Source organism: Copadichromis virginalis, linkage group LG13 (genome assembly GCF_057382275.1).
Source record: "Copadichromis virginalis isolate Kocher_CV1m ecotype Utaka linkage group LG13, C_Virginalis_male_GT1.1, whole genome shotgun sequence".
In the NCBI taxonomy this organism is placed as follows: domain Eukaryota; kingdom Metazoa; phylum Chordata; class Actinopteri; order Cichliformes; family Cichlidae; genus Copadichromis; species Copadichromis virginalis.
The window spans coordinates 31,498,305-31,508,873 of NC_140630.1; the positions used below are offsets into that span (position 1 = coordinate 31,498,305).

Sequence of the window (10,569 nt, forward strand, 5' to 3'; positions counted from 1 at the left end):
GCAGAGCACACAACAACCTATTCATAATGAGAAAAGAATATTTAAAAGTACACAAACTACTTAAAAGTTTGAAAGTGTTACCCATCACATTCCAAACAAATGGGAAAAGGGTTTCTTATGTTCAATGGAAGCTGATAAAATGAAAGAAGACAAAAATATCACACACTTCTGTATGTCTCTTGGCCTTGAATTTGTTTTGTCACAAAACATTTTCAGAGACAGCTTGTCTGTTTTGTTTCTTTTTCCACAGACAAGATAAACTGCCTGATCTGCATTGCAGCACAGCTATGTCAGCGTGTCTGATATAATCTGGTGCAATAGGGCATCGCTTTGATGTACTTTTAAGTTGCATTATTGTTTGTGGAGCTGCAGTGGCACTTCCTCAGAAGACTCAGTGAAGATGGCACAGGTGGTTTTTGCACTCTTAGCTGTGTTCCTGGTGTCACTCTGCACCGGACAGGACTTTTGCCCAAAGGAAAAATGTCCTCAGTACAAAGTGGTTGAGACGCACCAGGTAGGCTTTGGAACAGTTCACATATACTATTGTTGTGTTCTTATTTCTAGTCGCTAAGTATAGTTTTTGCTTCTGTTGTGTGCAGGACTTTGAGGTGCGCTTATATGGTGCTACCGACTGGATTACCACAAAGCTCGACAGCACCAGGATCAGGGATTATTTAGCTGCAAATTCACGCCTGAAGACCTACGTCAAGAGACAGGCTGAAGCAGGTACATGAGGCACTGAAATATCACTCGAGTATGTAATTTAGTTTGTGATGGCAGTAGCTAAACTAAACATGGAACTGTATAAATAAGTAATATGTTGATCTAAGATCTAAGATGGTGTGCAGAACTTCTAAATTAGTTGAGAAATGTAAGATTAAAATCAACATAACAACAACTAGAATCTGATACCTTGTATTCCTTTAGTCTTGTGTTACCTGGTTTAATATTCAAGTTGAGCAGGTCGCCTACTAATTGGAAGGTTGGTGGTTTGATCCCCATCTGCTACAGTCTGCATGCTCTCCAGGTGCATCAGTGTATGAATGTGTGTGAAAGTTAGATAGAAAAAGTGCTAGACGAATGAGGCCTAGTTGTGTAAAGTGTTTTGAGTGCTCAGATAGTGTAGAGAAGCACTATATAAGAACCAGTCCATTTACCACTCTAAGTTCTGTACAGTGTTTGTTTCTTTCAGGTTTTGAGATTCCTGATGATTGCTGGCCTGTACTGGTCACTGTTACTGAAGGTGAAGGTGATCCTAAAATGTCGGTGTCGTGGTTTGTTCCTTCTGGTGGCAAAAAGGGAGAAATATATGATCCATTAGTCAAACTAGAAACTAAACCTGAAGCCACTATCTATGTAAGGTGAGCGGTGTGTCCATTTATCTTTTAAATCACTTTGATTTCTTCAGTAGATCCAAAGTTTTTCATTTTGCAGTTGTATTGTAGAATATAACTGCAAATTTGTGCAAAATTGTGAAGTTCTAAATGAACAAAATCAGTCATTATGACAGAAAAGAGAATTAAAAGAGAGCAGCTAACACACAAGTCTAAATCTCACAGGGAAAGATGACTCAATTTTGAGTTGAGTGAGAACCAGGAAACCTGTGACCCCTGTTTCAATCCAAAGGGGTCAATGCGGACATCGTGGAGGACTATAAATACCTTGAAATACACAGAGACAATAAACTGGACTGGGTTAAAAACACCACTGCACTCTACAGAAAGGGCCACGGTCGTCTCTATTTTCTGAGGCAGCTGAGTTCTTTTAACATCTGTCGGACAATGCTCAGGATTTTCTATGAGTCTGTTGTGGACAGCAGTGTTGGTCAAGTTACTTGAAAAAAGTAATTACTACCTAACTACTAATTACTTCTCCAAGAATGTAATCCCGTTACTTTACTGATTCAGTTCTATTTTTTTTCTGCATAATCCATCATATAAAATTGAATCAAATGAAAAAGTCTCTTTTTAAAAATTGTTTTATTAGATTTAATCTTTTGACTTTATGCACATTGCATTAAGCAAAAATTAAATTACATGCAACAGTCTTTGATTTGAAGAAATGTGTCTAACATTCAAATCTATTTTCTGCATATTTCAGCATATAAAACTGCAAAAAAATAAATAAAATTAAAGATTCAGCGGTTTCACATTCCCGTGGCAGCGTGCTAGGTATTCACTCAGATTTGAAGTTTTTTCGCTGTAGAAAGAAGTTTTCTTCCCACGCAGAGTGTACAGCGCACACTGTACAACAGAAGAGCCACCTCCACGGGACAAGACTCAGCGGTCCATCTGCATCTAAAGGACAAAGGTCACTCTTTCGAGGATGCCAATGTTCACATTTTGGACAGAGAAGACAGGTTTGAAAGAGGAGTGAAAAAAGCCATCTATGTCCAGTGTGAACGACCATCTTTGAACACAGGCGGCGGTTTACGACACCAACTGTCTGCCATCTATAATCCAGTTCTGAGATCCCTTCCCAGACGCCTTAACGCCCACTCACATCCTGGGCCATCTGACCTCAGGAAATCACATGATAGGGGCTAGGTTTCACAATGAGCTCATCCGACACCCTGGCTGATAGTGACCTAAACCCATTTTCACACCTTGGCTTGTGTGATTAGGTAGAGGATCATTATTAGGGGGTCCATTGTCCCCCTTGGGTCTTACATCTTGGACTCTCCACCATTTGACCCTAGAACTGAAGAAGCTTCTCGGATGAGAGGTGAAACGTCTTCAAGCAACTGAAAGAAGTCCAGACGCTTTTCTTTCTAAACTCCTTAGACTACGGTTACCTGGATGACTGAGAACCTTCACAGAGACAGCCCGCACTAATGTTTTTGTCACTTTTTACGTAATGAAACTGGAAGTAATGTCAGTACTTCCATGCTTTAAACTCTGCATGGCCGTACCCTCTTCTGCACTATTATCCATTGTTGAGCTACACACATCCCACACTGTAAGTATGCACAAATGACTTAATTCTAGGGCTGCACGATTTTGCATAAAATGAGAATCACGATTTTTTGGCTTAGAATTGAGATCACGATTCTCTCACGATTTTCTTTTCCAGTATAAATATTTATTGCACTTATTAACTGCACATCAACTTCGTAACAGTTGAGACTGAACATAAAAACAATAAACAAACATAAAAACAACAAATGTCTCACGTTTTGTGGTTGCCGCAAAATGTTGTACTGCTTGAAATTCCGCCTCCACCGTTGCTCGACACTGTGTGTATAGAGCAGGTAGTGCAACAATAGAAAAATAGTTGCGGGACGGCACTGTGTAGCATTTGTCTAGGGTGTTGATCATTTTCCTAAATCCCTCGTTTTGCACAGTGTTGGTGGGAGCCATATCCTTGGTCAGGTGATAAGTAATAGCCTCTGTAATTTCTTTGTGCCTGCGGGAGTTCGACGGGTATAGGGAAGCGCTGTATAAGGTTCCCGTTATTGATGTTTGGGTGGTTGACCGGGACGGATTTTCTCCTGTTACTTTCTCGTCATCCCTGACGTGCTCGCCGTTGTTTTTTCCCTGCTAATTTTAGCATCACACGGCACAGCTTCTGCATCACGTGGTATAAGGCTCCGCCCTTGTCATTTGTTGAGCAGGAAGAGTGAGCGCTTGTTTTCATGCAGATTACGTCCCGGATCAAAATGCGGTACAATCGTCATCGTCTTTTTTTTTTTTTTTTTTAATGGTTGTCATTTGAAAACGAGATCACACATAAGTATGAATCGAGATTTTCTAACGATTAATCGTGCAGCCCTACTTAATTCTGCAACATAATAAAATATAAAGCAACATATAACTGAGCATTTGCTTTAACTTGCTGAATGTTTGTCTGCTGGCAACAGAATGCTTACACAAACAAACCCAGGATAGTAAGTGCAGCAGTGTTACTTTGACAATAGCAAATCATAGCTAATACATATATAGAGAGAATAATGTGCATAATGTGCATAAAGTCAATACTTCTGGACAAGTGCTCATCCACTTGTCACAGGTGGCCAGTGCCATCCTCTATTCTGTTGCATGTTGCATGCTGGGGCAGCAGGTTGAGGGTCGCAGATCCAACAGATTCAATATACTGATCCGCATGGCCAGTAATGGTGTGGGGATTGAGCTGGACTGGCTTAAGGTGGTGTTAGTGAGACGGATGTTGTCCAAGATAAGGACAATCACTCCCACACACACCATGACATGCTGGGCAGTCAGAGGAGCACTGTAATGCATGTAAAAAGACAAACTGGCCTGCCTTGCAGGTTGAATGTTATGCAGCACACCCACATAGTTCATGTGGGTGTGCTGCATAACATTAGACGTTACACTGTGATTATCTTATTAAACAGGAGGACTTAGTCCAGAGCTCAGTTCATCAGGAGACTGTGATCATGGCACAGGTAATGTTTGCACTCTTCACACTTTTTCTGGTTTCAGTCTGCACAGGACAGGACTTTTGTGTGGGAAAGTGTCCCCACTACAAAGTACTCGAGGCCTACCTGGTAAGTTTTTGGAACAATTCAGATACAGAATTTGTGTCATCTTCATTATAATGGTTCTTTAACATTTGTGCTTCTTTTGCATGCAGGACTTTGAGGTGCGCTTATATGACACTTCCACCTGGATTACTACCAAGATTGACAGCTCCCAGTCCAGTGATGTCCTCGCTGCAAATTCACGGCTGAAGGATTATGCCAAGAAGCAAACTGAAGCAGGTATACGAGGAACTGAAAGTGCAAGTGTGTGATGTAGTTTGTTTTGTAATGTTGATGTTTCTTTTCAAACACAGTAATCCAAGAGATTAGTTGTTTCAAACTAGTTCTTCATAAGAAGAGTTGTTTGATTTTTATTCAAAACTGAAAGAAAGAAGAAAAAGGGGAGCTCAAATCTAAAATTTGTAACTTCAACACATTTGTACTGTTTTATTGTCCATATTAAAGAAATACTTGATATAGCATGGAGTCATTTTTCTTATTAAAAAATGTATTGAATTCAAAAAAAATATTTAAAGACTATAAAATTTCATAAATCACTGACTTATTTCAGAAATGTTTTAGCTCTGAATTTCTGCAGCCCCACACATTTTCAGTAAAATGCACCTTCAAGCATGTTTTTCTTTCTTTTTCTCTTTCAGGTTTTGAGATCTCTAGTGACACTTGGCCTGCACTGGTCAAGGTCACAGATGGTAAAGGTGATCCTGAATTTGCCTTGTCCTGGTTTATTCCTCCTGGTACCACAACACCTGAAAATTCTGATCCCTTGGTCCAACTGGAAAGTAAACCTGAAGCCACTGTGTATGTCAGGTGAGAAACAAGTCCATTTATCTAGTTTTTCCCCAGAAAACCAAGAAAGACTTTAATTCAGCAGTTATTTTGTAAATCTGTAAACATGTTACCACCTAACAAATACTGAAAAGGGAGGAACATTAATTTTGGACTAAGCTTCACCAGATTCCAATTTGGGGGTCAGAAAGAGAATTAACTATGAAGTTTCACATACATAATATGCAAAATTACTTACAGAGTAAACTTCAATGATAGCAAGTTTTTAAAAGCATTAAAAGGAGGGCAAAGCCTAAATCTCTTTAGTCTTTGGCCAACCTGAAAGATATCTAGAATTCTGCTTTGTTGTCTGCTCTAAGGGTTTTCGGTGGCGCTCCAAGCATCCAGAGTGGCCAAGAAAATGCAAAGAAGCTTCGTGAGGCCTTGATTACAGCTGGGAAAACCTTTGATCATGACACTTACAATGGAGCTGGATATGAATCATTTTTCTCTCTTACTCACCACAATGAAATTTGGATCTACGCTGCCTGACAACAGCAGACATCGTGAGCTGAACAAAATCTTTTCATCATGTAATCAAAGTGGGTTTTTCCATAGACATCATTTACTGTTTCACTTGCAGTAAAAAATCATGCACTGTATTTTTTGGGGGGCATCCGTAGATTTTTTGTTCTACACATCTCCACAGGGGTTTACTTTTTTAAGTGTGTGTTTTGTGTCTTTTTCTATTTCTTTACTGTTTGCAAAAGCCCTTGTTTTTAATTTCATGCATTGGTAGAATGTTCCTTACATGAGTCAGCCCTGGAGGAACTTTCCTGCAGGTCTCCAATTACACAGAAATGCATTTAGACTTGTTTGTGCAAAAGCTGAACATACCTCCAGGGTTATTGTTTCTGGGCTACGTCCTGACATACTGGTTTATCTGCATGTAAATAAAGATTGCTCGCAAATGATAACACTTGACTACCTTAAGAAACTAAAAGATCCTCCCATTCCAAAAACATTACCCTTTCTGTTTGTTTGGATGCATAATTACATGAAACTGCTACAGTCACAGAAACATGGCTAACTACAACTGAAATAAAAAAGCCATCTACTTTGTAATAAAAAGAATTTGTAGGATCTGAGCCTGTTTGTTTGTCCTTGTTTTATATTTTGAAAAACAAAAATAAATTATATATTTTTTAAAAAGCCATCTACATAGCTACACCTGAAGATTGCTAACATCTACCTTCAAAGAAGAATAGCTAACAACGCATAATCCACAGAAAGACAGCGCAGTAGGCTAGAGCAGATTTTCCAGTGAGCAACATGGGCATATGCCCATGCCCACAGTTCATTACATTTTTAACTAGCTCCCACAGTAATATATTAAATACCAGGCAAAGTAAATCCCACAGATATGGAGACCAAGTCTCTCTTCAGGGTGTTTTGTTGCTTTAATTAATTTATTATTAACAACAATATAAAATTATGCACAAAAGGAATTACTAAAAAAAAAAAAAAGTGGCTTTATTTATATATGTTTATATATAAATATATACGGTTGCCCCTAGAGACAAAGCATGTACAAACTCCAAAAAGCACGTACAAATTCCAAAGCATGTACAAACTCCAAAACACATTTCTAGCATTAATTGGACTTCCAAAACAGAGCTACCCTAGATCACTTAAATTACACAATTGAAAGCATATGTGTATTGTTTGTGTATTTACACACAAGCACTCATAGATATATTCAAATAATTAAAAAAAAAAAAAAAAAGTTCATTTACCCGTCACTACCACACACCAAATCCGGTCGTTGGTACTTCCTGGCTTGTGTAGCCACTAGGTAACAAAAAGCTCAACACTGCCCCTTTTTTGTACGTGTTTTGGAGTTTTTAAGTGCTTCGGGGTTTGTACGTGTTTTGGAGTTCGTGCATGTTTCGTCTCTAGGGGCCACCGTAAGTATACTTTTATTTATTCACTCCACATAAAATGTAATAAATAAATCATATAATACAAAAAAAACCCCAACCATTTACATTTCAACTTTTAACTATTTAAATTTTCAGCTTTTTCCTTCTAAACAAATTTAAAGTGAAACAACACAATTAAATATAAACGTGAAAAAATATGAAAACAAAAAGAAGATGCACATTCTCTGTCATATGGGCCTGCATGAATAAACTTTCTGAATCCTTTATCATCCGCAACTGAAAATAGTTGTGGATCATTGTCAGGGACCAAGCAGTAAAGCATAAAGGACACAGGTGGTTTCAATTTTTAAAAAAGGGGGGGGTTTTATTGACCCAAAAATATGAAAATATATTTAACAAAGCCAAAACTTAAACAGGCAGACCAATAAAAGAGGTCAACTCAATAGACTAAACTCAAGATAATAATTAACAAAACCTCAAACAAACATATTGTAATGACCTGGCTGGGGTTGTTAGCCAGATGCATTCTGGGTATTGTGTTGTCTGTGTTTTCTATCGTTCTGCTAGTTCCTATGTGTTTGATTCGCATGTTGTGTTAGTGTTATGTTAATGTAAGCCACAGTGAAGTTGATGTGTGTTCTGTGGAGTGGGTTGAATTGGCATGGTTGGCTGACACCGCGACTCTATGTGGTGGGAGCGGGATAGGGGTTCGGTGTCAGCAGCGTTACGTTGTTGTAGAAAAAGATGGTAAATAAATGACTGGTGTGAACCACTACTGCCTCCTGCTGGATCATTTGGGGATTATCAGTCTGCTGCTGAGACGCTTGGGGTCGTGCGGTGTATGAGGCACGAGCGCTCTCCATCCGTTGTGAAGTTTAGCGATAGCCGCTAGCGCCCCGCTAGCCGTTTAGCTAGTGAGCAGTTTAGCCAGTTTAGCTCCACTAACCCACGGTCGTTACAATATGATAAACTGACCTCCTGAAATGACACACAGGGGAACTTAAATACTGGTTTAGCTAAACCAAATGACACACATGGGGGAAACAAGATGGCTGCCATATAACCAACTAATACAAAACAATTAAACAAACATGAAACACCCCCCGGGCAATGAAGCATGTGGTGCAATCCAATTAGGCTGTCAGTGGTACTTCAGGTCTCCCAGCCCTTTGCCACACAGGAGGAGAAGCCAACCCCCAGGTAACTCAAACAAAGATAGATGTATTAATATAACATAAAACAGAACTTTGACCTTGCAAGGTTAATATGTGTGCACGCCATATAAACATTGGAAGGTATGATGGAAAAATAAATACATTTAATAAAGAAACAATATTGAACAATAAGTAGAATATTTAGAAGTAGTGACTGTAAATTAAACTAAAGTGAATCAGCGGGTGGTGAGGTGTGGAGCTTACCATGTTTGGCATGCCATCACAGTGACAATTAAACATTAATGAATCAATGGTATGGAAGTGGAGGAAGCAAGAAGATGATCTGCGATGTTGAGAGTTATTGTGAATGAGTTAAATAAAGTTTGACTTATCTGGCTGTTTTGTTTTGCTTAATGCACCTTATAATCCGATGCGCCTTATGTATGAAAATAGACCTGTTCATTGATATTGCGCCTGATAATCCGGTGCGCCTCATACTCTGAAAAATACAGTAATTGTGTGCAATAGCTACATATATAATCAGATCAAGTTCTGCTGGCTTTTTTGGTGTTATTTTCTCAGTTTCATTTAATAAAGAAACAATATTGAACAATATGTAGAATACTTTAAAGTAGTGACTGTAAATTAAACTAAAGTGAATCAACGGGTGGTGAGGTGTGGAGCTTACCATGTGTGGCATGCCATCATAATCATTACTATACTTTTCTAATGTGACGTTGTTTCCCTGGCTCTCTTTCTCTCTCTTTCCCTCCTACTCTCTTGCTGTGCTACTGCGAGTGTAACTACCGCCCCTCCGGCCTCTTCCCAGCGCAAGCACAGGGCTCGCGTGCGGAGTGAAGCGGAAAAAAAGTGCAAGAGAGAGAGGGTGAGAGAAAGAAAAAAAAAAAAAACCACGGCTCCCAATAAGGAGTCGGCTCGCGTAGTTCACTTCAAAGAGTCGGCTCTAAGAGCCGTTTCGTTCACGACCGACACATCACTACTATGTAGAGCCTGCATAAGCAGAGGTGGCAAAAGCACAGACATTCTGTACTTAAACAGAAGTACAGATACTAGTGTTAAAAAATGCTCCATTAAAAGTTGAAGTACTGATTCAACTTTCTGCAGTGTACTTTCCAGTTTTCATAAATTTCCAGTTTATCAAACACCACTGAACAGTCTAACCTCTCTTCTTCCTCTCCTGTCCTTATCTTCATCTCTGATTGAAGCTGGACCTTTAGCTAGCAACTAACCGTGAAAAACACAGCACATAAACAGTTTGTGTGTTTGCTGATGCTTGTTGAGCTGATTGAAATGTTAGATTTTAAATTGCCACTTATAAAAATATTACTCCCTTTATGCTCGCTCCTCTTCTGTAGGATTAGCTGGATGTTAAAGTTGCAACTTATAGACAGCTGCAGATGACAGATGCAAAAACCTTTGGCACAAAGGTTTTTGCATCTGTCATCTGTTTTTATGTCACATCTCCTGGTGATAAATACACAAACAGGACTTCATGTGTTACTGTTTGGGCCCAAATGAGTTGAAGGCTCGCAGTGGTGCAAATAACTCCCCTCAAATGCATTAAACCAAACGTAATGGGCCCATTTTGAAAATGTAAGGAATAGAAAGTACATGTATTTGTTTAAAAATGTAAAGAATAAAAGTAAAAAGTAGTCAGAAAGAAAACTACTCAAGTAAAGTACAGGTACCTGAAAATCATGCTTAAGTAGAGTAACAAAGTATTTGTACTTTGTTGCTTCCCACTTCTGTGCATAAGTAGCCAAATTTGTTGCCAACATTTATGCTTGTGGGTGGTTAGATATATATATGTTAATTACTGTGTGTGTCCCGATGTGCTGGCCCTTAGGATAAGATTTTTTTCCTTCTGAGTTCACACTCTTTGTTGTGGTAAATTCTGTTTGTTTGTTTGTTTGTTTGTTTGTTTTTCAGAGCGAAACATATTTGTCCTGAGACTTTTCTACTTCTTCGTTCATGCCCTAACATCCATTTCATTAGTCTCAACAATCTCATGACATTTGGGGGTTCTTATATTTATGCTGTTATTTTATTTATTTACTTTTTAAACTGAGATAATTATTGCTATTCTTAAAAAAATGCAGAGATAAAGTAGCAATCAATGCGCTGGAATTGGCCAGTGCAGGCTGTGTCTAACTGACGTGTAGTTACATTTCTTGGATGGTGCATT

General features: G+C 38.8%; 2 protein-coding genes across 3 annotated transcripts; both read left to right on the forward strand.

Moving 5' to 3' along the window:
- Positions 1–256: 256 nt before the first annotated feature.
- LOC146695968 (uncharacterized) lies at positions 257–3,668 on the forward strand. 2 transcript variants are annotated; one of them, XM_085478471.1, is made up of 4 exons: positions 257–514; positions 600–726; positions 1,193–1,361; positions 1,560–3,668. In XM_085478471.1, the coding sequence occupies exons 1-4, from the start codon at positions 401–403 to the stop codon at positions 1,567–1,569; spliced, it is 420 nt and encodes a 139-aa protein (XP_085334597.1). In that variant the 5' UTR covers positions 257–400; the 3' UTR covers positions 1,570–3,668. The 2 variants fall into 2 exon arrangements, with proteins under 2 accessions (XP_085334597.1, XP_085334598.1); XM_085478472.1 differs by lacking the exon at positions 1,560–3,668 and having other exon boundaries at positions 1,193–1,365.
- A 666-nt stretch (positions 3,669–4,334) lies between these two features.
- LOC146695969 (uncharacterized) lies at positions 4,335–6,414 on the forward strand. Its single transcript, XM_085478473.1, has 4 exons — positions 4,335–4,507; positions 4,594–4,720; positions 5,140–5,308; positions 5,647–6,414. Exons 1-4 carry the CDS (start codon positions 4,397–4,399, stop codon positions 5,816–5,818), a joined length of 579 nt encoding a protein of 192 aa, XP_085334599.1. The 5' UTR covers positions 4,335–4,396; the 3' UTR covers positions 5,819–6,414.
- The last annotated feature ends 4,155 nt before the right edge of the window (positions 6,415–10,569 follow it).

Coding starts and splice junctions, on each gene's coding strand:
- LOC146695968 (XM_085478471.1), top strand. CDS start 401: ATGGCACAGGTGGTTTTTGCACTCTTAGCTGTGTTCCTGGTGTCACTC. Junction 515..599: donor AAGTGGTTGAGACGCACCAG/GTAGGCTTTGGA, acceptor TGTTGTGTGCAG/GACTTTGAGGTGCGCTTATA. Junction 727..1,192: donor CAAGAGACAGGCTGAAGCAG/GTACATGAGGCA, acceptor TGTTTCTTTCAG/GTTTTGAGATTCCTGATGAT.
- LOC146695969 (XM_085478473.1), top strand. CDS start 4,397: ATGGCACAGGTAATGTTTGCACTCTTCACACTTTTTCTGGTTTCAGTC. Junction 4,508..4,593: donor AAGTACTCGAGGCCTACCTG/GTAAGTTTTTGG, acceptor TTTTGCATGCAG/GACTTTGAGGTGCGCTTATA. Junction 4,721..5,139: donor CAAGAAGCAAACTGAAGCAG/GTATACGAGGAA, acceptor TTTCTCTTTCAG/GTTTTGAGATCTCTAGTGAC.